This window comes from Patagioenas fasciata, chromosome Z (genome assembly GCF_037038585.1).
Source record: "Patagioenas fasciata isolate bPatFas1 chromosome Z, bPatFas1.hap1, whole genome shotgun sequence".
Classification (NCBI taxonomy): Eukaryota; Metazoa; Chordata; class Aves; order Columbiformes; family Columbidae; genus Patagioenas; species Patagioenas fasciata.
This window is the reverse complement of record NC_092560.1, coordinates 43,573,740-43,583,548: the sequence shown is the minus strand read 5'-3', so window position 1 is coordinate 43,583,548 and position 9,809 is coordinate 43,573,740. Positions and strand designations below refer to the sequence as shown.

General features: G+C 47.2%; 1 protein-coding gene across 1 annotated transcript in view; it reads right to left on the bottom strand.

Moving 5' to 3' along the window:
- TRIM14 (tripartite motif containing 14) overlaps positions 1 to 2,873 on the bottom strand; it is a 12,931-nt gene extending 10,058 nt beyond the window's left edge. Inside the window, 2 exon segments of the mRNA XM_065861527.1 lie at positions 1,422 to 1,971; positions 2,722 to 2,873. Coding sequence (XP_065717599.1) covers positions 1,422 to 1,971; positions 2,722 to 2,873 — 702 coding nt within the window.
- Positions 2,874 to 9,809: the final 6,936 nt, after the last annotated feature.

Sequence of the window (9,809 nt, the reverse complement as noted above, 5' to 3'; positions counted from 1 at the left end):
AAATTAACCCTCGCAGAATTGCGAGTGTATTATAAATTTACCCTCGCGGAATCGCGAGCGTACGCTTTAAGAATAATCCCGCACCGTGTTCAGGCAAGTGTGTATTCCTCTGGGACTCGGCGGTGGTTCCGGCATTGTTTTGGGTGAAGCCACGTGCATGCACTCTGTGGACCGCCTGTTGTACTAGTTGCTGCCCCTTAATAATTTTCCTCAACTGATAGCCGACCCTATATTTAAGTCACTTTTGGAGTGCTAAAACCCTGTTTCTCACCGGTTTAATGAAAGTTGTTTTGGACCCTGTTGTCCCTTAAGTTAGCCTCGGGGTGCCTCCGTGACAATGTGTTTTAGATGTGACTACACTGTGAGCGCACAAAATGTTAGGAGGGGCCAGAAGCAGGGAGATGACCCAAACTAACCAAAGAGATATTCCATGCCATATAACATCAAGCTCAGCAACAAAACAGAGTGGAGGCGGGTTCAGTGGGTTGAACATCTGGACATCTTTTGTTCAGGACCTGGTTGGGCATTGGTGTACACATGGAAGGTGGTGAGTGACTGCCTTTGCATCACTTGTGTTGTTCTCTTTCCCTCCTCTTTCACTTCTCTTTTGTTTATTAAACTATTTTTATCTCAGCCCCTGAGCTTTCTTGGTTTTAGTCTTCCTTTCCTCTTCCCCTGTCCCACTGGGCAAGAGAGAGGGAATAAGCAGGCAGCTGTGTTGTGCTTACCTGCCTAAAGAGGTTAACCCACAACCACCTGTACACCTCATCCCCAAAGAGTTAACAGAGAACATGCTCTGTCCTGCTGCATGTGACCTGACAGTCAATGTCACCTCCCCATTGACCCTTGATTTACACTCCTGTTACATGTGCGCTTGGAGTATGACTGGATAACTCTCTCCCTCTCATGCACATGTCCCTGTGCGGTGACAGCATACTGACCCCTGTCCATGTGGGATTTACAAAGTCATCTTGTCAAAGTAAAGAAACTTTGTTCTGCTAGGCAGTACAGCCTACAGAATTGATGTGACAACAAAACCTGAGGTCCTCAAGCTGCTTGTAAGGCAAGCAAAGCAAGGATGAAGTTACTTTGCCTAGACCACTAATACAGCTGCCACCATTTCACCCTGGCGAAAGAAAACCCCACTGCACAAGTCCCAGAAGTAAGGAAGAAACCGGCAAGGCACACAAACAAATCAGGAAGATCTTTGCTCCATGTTTCGTGCCGCCTCCCCCTCCCAGTCCCATCTCCCCACTCTGCTACAGTTGATCTAGCAGAAAATGTCCACGCCGCGGCAAATCCGTCGCAAGTTTCGGCAGCCCCGGACGCCCAAGGCTCCGCAGGAGGCACAGGCCAGGACAGACTGGACCGGGCCGGGCATCCGTCGGGAAAACCGTCCGGTGTCTGTTCATGGCGCTCACCTGGTTGTGGCTGACGGCGTGGGTCATCAGGCGGACACTGTGTCTGCAGTGTGGAACCAGGGTCAGGCAGAGGGCGCAGACGCAGCGGCCGCAGTCCTCGCAAAACAGTTCCAGCGGCCGCCCCGCGTCGACGCCGCAAACCCGCGCCCTTGGGGCCGGGGCCCGCGGCTTCTCCAGCTTCATGGCGGCCGCGGTGCCGGCTGCGAGTCGGGCAGGGATGGCGAGCTCCAAAAGGCAAGCGGTGGCTGCGCCCAGAGCAGCGAGATGCATATGGCCCGCGGGCGCGCAGGGGAAGTGGTGCCCGTGGCTGACGGCCTCGTCGTGCCACTTGCTCTTCCGAGAGGGCGGGCAGCGGAGCGGGTCCGACGCTGAGCCCCACGGTGACAGCGGTGGGTTATGTCCTGATTCAGCGCTCCGTGCCCGGCAGCAGGTGTTGGCAAGAACTGCACCTGACTCCAGGTGCGCATGAGAGGGGCAGAACCGGTGCTGCGGGAGCTGAACAGACAGGCAGCTGCCTCCGTCTGGTACATGGTCTGGAAAATGGGCTGTTCTGTGGAATTTTGAATGCGTCAATGAGGAATGTCCCCAATTTTATAGCTGAGCAAAGTACTTAATGTGATGTAAAAATGGAACAATCTGTCTTCACGGTATTCCTTTGCTGTTTTTCAATTAAATTTTTTTTTCCTGTGTAATGTCTCATTCATAGAAGTCAAAATAAAATGCTCACTCTTACAGAGATTGCATACTTCCTCTCTCTGGTCAGAACTCTTGGCTAACAGTCAACCAAATTCAGAAGCGTTTTTGTAATCTGCTTGTTTCTGTGAACAAAAGCAATCCAGAATACTGACCAAAAAAAAAAAAAAAAAAAAAAGTGAAAAAAGAGGAAGAGATTTTAAAATGAGCATTTTGATGGTAAGTCTGAGCATCAGTTATCACTGTATGTCTTAATACATGAGGATGTGGAGTGTTGAGAAGCAAGAATAGTACCACTGAAAGCAGGTAGAATTTCGTGCCTGCCAAAGAGCTGCTGAGATAATGACGGATATAGAAATAATTTATCCAGAAGTGCTTTTTTATGACTCCATGTTAGAGTTATGGTATTACAAGGATTTTTACAGATATCTAGAGATCATTTGTTCTCACCTCCACATGCAGAAAAGCACCAGGGCCTGCTGTAAAATGAGTAAAAAATTCAGATTTCACAACCTCTTTGGGATCGTGTTCCAGTGTCTGGCCATCCTCACAGTGAAAACTTTTCCTAGGGTCAAATAAACACTTTCCTCATTAAAATTTGTGTCACATTGTTTCACTGTGCCCTCCAAGGAGAGTTGTGGCCTCATCTTCTCTATGTGCTCCCCTAAGGGAGCTGTAGACAGTACTGAGTCTCTGCTGAAGGCTGAACAAGTCCAGTGTCTTCGACATCTCTTTGGACATGCTGTGTTTCAGCTCCATTACTGTCTTAGGGAGAGTTTGCTTAATGGAACCAACATGTGTCTTGTCCAGGGAAGTGTGTGTGCCACACTGTTGGGAGATAATCAGCCCAGGACCTTGGTTCCTTTTTTGACAAAATTGTTCCCCAGCCTGTTGGTACCCAGCCTTAGTTGTTGCAGAGGCCTGTCTTTGTGCTGGTACATTTCTGCAGCACGTTGCTGTCCCTCAGAATAGTGACCCTGCGGGCCACTACCATTCCTCATTGCTTGCTCCACCCTGTCCTGGTTTGTAATAACAACCGAGTTGCTGAGGGTATATTCCATCCTATTGCCGTGGTTATTGATAAGAACATTAAAGCATAATGGGCCAAGCATCAGTCTCTGAGGAATGGTACCAGTATCCAGCTACCACCTGGACTTCATACATCTAAGGACAGCACTCGGTGCATAGCAGTCCAGGCAGTTTTCCACCCACTTTCTAGTGTACCTAGCCAAAAAACATCACTGCTCTGTCTGTAAAGACATTATTGAGGCTTGTGACTTGCAGTGTTAAAATTTGCAGGTTTTTGGTACCTAAGGCATTATTTCTCATTTTACATGGGACTTTGCAAATGATCTTATTGAGCTAGACTCTCTGAGCTTTTTAGTGTTTTTGTTTACTTTAGCGAGCTATAATAAAACTTAAATGTTTGTGTAAACACTAGTGGACAGTAAGGTGTTGAAGTAGTTCACTAAAATCAGATGTGCTTTCACCCCAGTGCATTACTGTCTAACACTGTGGGAAAATGCTGCTGCACTGTGGCTGTGAGAGGCCAGAAGAGCAGGAGAGACCCTGCGCTTTGCATGCAACTCTCCAGCTGGCAATTAAGCCTCACACAGCTGCTCACTCACTCCACAGATGGTGGGATGGGGGAAGAGATTCAGAAAGGTAAAAGTGAAAAAATTTGTGTGTTGAGATAAAGATAGTTTAATAAACAAAGCAAAAGCCACTCATGCGAGCAAAGCAAACCAAGGAATTCACTACTTCCCATCGGCAGGCAGGTGTTCAGCCATCTCCAGGAAAGCATCATGCATAACTGTTACTTGACATGACAAACACCATCACTCCAAATATCCCACCCTAACATTCAATTTAAATTTCCTCTGGCGCAACTTGAGGTTATTTCCTCTTGTCCTGTCACTTGCTACATGGGAGAAGAGACCAACACTCTCCATGCTACAACCTCCTTTCTGGTAGTTGCAGACACCAATAAGGTCTTCCCTCAGGCTCCTTTTCTCCAGGCTAAACAGCCCCAGTTCCCTTAGCTGTTCCTCATAAAACTTGTGCTCCACACCCCTCACCAGCTTTGTTGTTGTTCTCCAGTGGTGGTAACTCAACCACTTCCCTGGACAGCCACTTCCAGTGCTACACAACTCATTCCATGAAGAAATTTTTCCTACCATTGAATTTGAACCTTCCCTGGCACAACTTGAGGCCATTTCCTCATGTCTATCTCTTGCTACTTGGGAAGAGACCAACACCCTCCATGCTACAACGTTCTTTCAGGTAGTTGTAGACAGCGACAAGGTCTTCCTTCACCCTCCTTGTCTCTGGGTAAACAGCCCCAGTTCCCTCAGTTTCTCCTTATATGACTTGTTTTTCAGACCCCTCACCAGCTTTGTTGCCCCTCCTCTGAACTCTCTCCAGCACCCCAATGTTGTTCTAGTAGTGAGGGGCCCAAAACTGAACACAGTATTCAAGGTGGGGCCTCACCTGCATCAAGTACAGGGTGACGATGAATCCCTAGTCCTGCTGGGACAACCTGAGATGCTGTTAGCCTTTTTGGCCACCTGGACACACTGCTGGCTCATGTTCAGCCGGCTGTCAGTCAAGACCCCCAGATCCCTCTCTGCCAGGCAGCTTTCCAGCCACTCTTTCCTGAGCCTGTAGCGCTGCCTGGGGTTGTTGTGACTCAAGTGCGAGACCCAGCACTTGGCCTTGTTGAACATCATACTGTCTGTGTACACATACACAGGCACATCGCAAGAAGAGCCAGAGGCCACGGGTGCATTTGCAAAGAGCAAGTTTTATTTTAGTTTCCTCTCCACTGGGGGTTCTCCGAAGCCACATCTAAGCTCCCAGGCAGAGGTGACACAAGCGGGGACGCAGGCACTGGTCAGTTCAGCCCTGCTGGAAGATCACTGGGCCTGCTGAGCTCGCCTCTATTTCAAGGCTTCAGGCAGGCGCAGCCTCCCACTCTTTCTCACAACAAAGCAGGAATCTCAGACATAGTGATAACGTGCCTAGAGTTTCTCACAGGCTTATGTTGTCTAACACAGAGGTTCTACTCATCAAGCACACTAGGTCAGTAAAACAATTAGTGTGATGTATGTGCTTTTTCTACAGACAGGTGCAAGTCACTTGAGCGTATTTACATTTAACCAACCTCCTCGCCAAATGTTCCACTATATCCCCATACACTGTCCAGCAGATATACACTCCCGCACAATTTGGTGTCATCTGCAAACAGGTGCACTGATCCCCTCATCCAGATCATTGATAAAGAGATTAAACAGAACTGGCCCCAATACTGAGCCCTGGGGAACACCACTCATGACTTGTCGCCAACTGGATTTGATTCCATTCACCACAACTCTTTGGAACATTCTGTGATTCTGTGACCTAGCCATTCAGCCATTTTTTTACCCAGCAAATAGTGTGCTGGTCCAAGATATGAGCTGCCATTTTCTCCAGAAGCATGCTGTGGAAAACAGTGTGAAAGGCTTTAGTAAAGTCTAGGTACACAACATCCACAGCCTTTCACTCATTCCCTAAGTAGGTCGCCTTGTCACAGAAGGAGATCCGGTTGGTCAAACAGGACCAGCCTTTCATAAATCCAAGCTGATTCGGCCTGATCATTTGGTTGTCCTATACGTGCTGTCTGATGGCACTCAGGATGATCTATTCCATGACCTTCCTGGCACCAATGTCAGACTGACAGACCTGTAGTTCCCTAGATCCTCCTTCTGGCCCTTCTTGTAGATGGGTATCATATTTTCCAACTTACAGTCATCTGGGACCTCTCTGGTTAGGCCAGGACTGCTGATAAATAATTGAAAGAGCCTTGGTAAGCACCTCTGCCAGCTCCCTCAGTGTCCTTGGGTGTATATCATCTGGCCCCATAGACTTGTGGGTGTCAAAGTGGTGTAGCAGGTCACCAGTTGTTTCCCCTTGGATTATCTGGACTTCATTCTGCTTCCCATTCCTGTCTTCTGGCTCAGGGGGCTGGGTACTTGGAGCACAACTGGTCTAACTATTAAAGACTGAAGCAAAGAAGGCATTTAATACCTCAGGCTTTTCCTCATCCTCTGTGAGTGTGTTTCCCCCTGCACCCACTAACGGATGAAGATTCTCCTTAGCCCTCCTTCTATTGCTATTGTATTTATAGAAACATTTCTTCTTGTCTTTTACAGCAGTAGCCAGGCACAGCTCTAGTTGAGCTTTGGCCCTTTTAACTTCATGATCACATAACTTCACAACATCCTTGTAGTCCTCTTGAGTAGCCTGCCCCTTCTTCCAAAAGTTATAAACTCTCATTTTATTCCTGAGTTTCAGCCAAAGCTCTCTGTTCAGCCAGGCTGGTCTTCTTCCCCACCAGCTTGTCTTTCAGCACTTGGGGATAGCCTGGTCCTGCACCTTTAAGATTTCCTTCTTGAAGAATGAAAAGTATTCCTGGACTCCTTTGCCCTTCAGCACTGCCTCCCAAGAGACTCTGCCAACCAGACTTCTGAACAGGTCAAAGTCTGCCCTTTGGAAGTGTGAAGCAGCAGTTCTGCTGATCCTCCTCCTTCTCCAAGAGCAGAAAACTCAATCGTTTCATGATTGTTATGCCCAAGGTGACCTTCAACCATCACATAGCTCATGAGTTGTTCTGTTTCCAAACACCAAGTCCAGTGGGGCGCCTTACATAGTTGGCTCACTGACCAGCTGTGTCAGGTAGTTGTCTTCCACATACTCCAGGAGGTGTGTTTCAGGATGCTTGCACAGTGCAGCTCTAGCTCAGAAATACAAACTGTGTGCTCTTGTCCCTCTAAGGTCAGCAAGATAAAAAGCAACAGCTACATTTTTTACACAAAGTAAACAAGCTGGACTTGAAGCAAATATGAAGAAACACACTAGGTACTACACACAGTGTTCAAGAGGAAAATGTATTCTCCCATGGCTGCTCTTATGACACTGAGCCACAACATAGCCCACACAGACCTGCAATTGCTCAGAGGATACTCCTTTCACAGGAAGGAGAAGATTCGCTTATGCATTTTGTTCTAAGCTCCAGACAGGAGTCATGGAGATGGCTCAGCTCAAGCAGATTTCATGTGGTTTGATTAAGCAAGTTAGGAAGAGGCAGCAAATTCCTATGTAAGCACAGAGTCTGGATATGCAGCTGGGAGAGGGATTGCCACTTAGGGCTAGGAAATGTAGAATTTCTGTTTGGCATTGTTACCTACGCATCTCAAATGTCCACTCTATCTTGTATGACTTGTTTTGTTTTTCTCTTCCTTTTCACTTATTATTTGGCTTTAGCCACAGATTCTTACTGCAACATGTTCTGTTTGCTACAGACAACCCTGTAACAAATAGTAAGAAGATGATTACTTTTTTCTGAATTATCTTTTCCCATCTACCTCTATTTATGACATAATTCTGATTTCATTTTTTTTTTTTTTTTAACTTCTTTTGTTCACTGGATTGTTAACGCATCTGTTGCATCAACAACACTGCTCTAGAACAGCCCAGCAAAGTGAGCACTGAAATCCACCTGCATTCACTAGGAACTCAGCTTTTCTGAAGAACAGGTGTTCTCTGTATCCTCTGCCCTTCGCTTATCCATGATATTCTGCTGTTTTGTCAGTTCTTTGCATACTTGCTCAACACTGCCAATTGCAGAGCAATTGCCTGAGTAACAGATGGTTGTATTCCAGGGGGCAAAGTACAGCTGTTGGAGTTGCTACCCAAAAGGCACATTATACATCTCTGACTAAACTGTGGTAGATAACAAGCCACAGAGCAGATTTTGGGAAGCAGAGTCCAGAAATATTAGCAGGTAGGTAGGTACCATTTACCCATCATCTGAGGTGTAAGGTGTTGTCAAATTCTTGATGTGGGTGCTTTAAGCCAAAGAAAGGAGGATACACTCAACACTGTGCTTCCCAAAAACCTACCAGCTGCTTGCACATATGAGCAGCAGCAACAAAGGTAAAAGCAACACATATATACAATATAATTCTGTTTTGTTTGGTGCCATTCTAGCAAAACAATTCAAATAGCAGTGTTATCACATACAAAAGAATTTACCAAATTGTACAGACAAACCAGTTGGGTAATGCTGCCGACCCAATACTGCTTTCTCAGGGCCACACCAGCAGACATTATTATGATTCCAGGATGGACTGACAGCAGTGAGTGCTTCTATTTGAGGCTTATTGCTTATTTTCTGCTACAGCATCACCACTTATGAAAGATTTTTTATTTATAATTTCTAGTAAAAAGGCAGAATAATTATGCAAAATACGAAATCAGTGGTTTGAGAAATCTGCTTCAAAGTTACTAACGCTAGCTGAAGCACAGTTATAGTTGCCTATGATATTATTGTATTCATATAATAAAAAAGTATAAATGCAGCTGAATATACCAGTGGGGAAGTTACTGGGATGTGTGTGTGCAAACTATTAATGAATCACATAGAAGCTTGTGCAGCGGGTGTGGCAGCTTGTGCAGCAGGGTGCAGAGAGCATTGTTGCTTGTCAGTCCCTCTAACTTATTGCCAGCGTCCCAGACTGCTGATGACCATGGTCGCCTCCAGAAGGAGAGCTTGTCTCAAAAAGACTGTGGCAACACAGACTGAGGTTCTGTCCCGAACGGTGGCTGTTCAGGTCTCCGGCTGCAGGGAGTGCCAGAGCCTGCTGCTGCCAGGGGAGGAAGGCCAGCACTCTACTTGTGTGAGGTGCAAGCAGGTGCAAGATCTGCTCAAGATGGTTGTGAAACTTAAGGAGGAGGTTGAGACGCTGAGGTCCATCAGGGAGTGCGAAAGGGAGATCGACTGGTGGAGTAACACCCTGATGTGCCAGTCGGAAAGGCCCCAGGGAGGTACCCCCAAAAAGGAGATGGACCTCCCGCCCTTTCGGACAGAGGTGGAGGTCCTGAGACAGCCCCACCCTTGTCACTCTCGGGCAGAGGTAAGTGGCCGAAAAGAAGACGAGGGTTGGAAGCTTATTCCAGTTCAGCATCACAGGCAGCCCCCCTCCCTGCCTGCTTCGCCTCCCCAGGTGCCCCTCTGTAATAGGTTTGAGGCCCTGGATCTTGAAGAAGAGGTAGGTGAGGAGGTGGCGCCAAGCCTGCCTACAAGATCACATAGGAAGAGGCGGTTGACTACACAACTTAAAACTGCCTCCGATAAGAAAGAAAGAAGGGTGATTGTAATAGGAAATTCCCTTCTGAAAGGAACAGAGGGCCCAATATGCAGGGTTGACCCTTGTCTTAGGGAAGTCTGTAGTCTACCTGGAGCCCGGATCAAGGATATTGCTAGAGAGCTCCCCAAACTGGTGCACCCGACAGACTACTACCTGCTGCTGGTCTTCCAGACAGATGGGGAGGAAGCTGCTTCCCATAGTCTGAGGGGAATGAATAACCATTTCAAGGTTCTTGGGAAGGATGGTGAAAGACTCAGGGGCTCAAGTGATCTTCTCTTCACTCCTTCCTTCTTCAAGTGACAATGTGGGGTAGAATGGGAAAATTCAATCTCTAAATGGTTGGCTCCAAGACTGGTGCTACAGGTAGGGCTTTGGATTTTTTGATAATGGCTGGTTTTATAAGACTCCAGTCCGGACAGTGTTACGTGGGAAAGGTTTATCTCGCAGGGGCAAAAGGAGGCTGGGACAGGAATTAGCTGGGCTCATTTGGAGAGCTTTAAACTAGGCT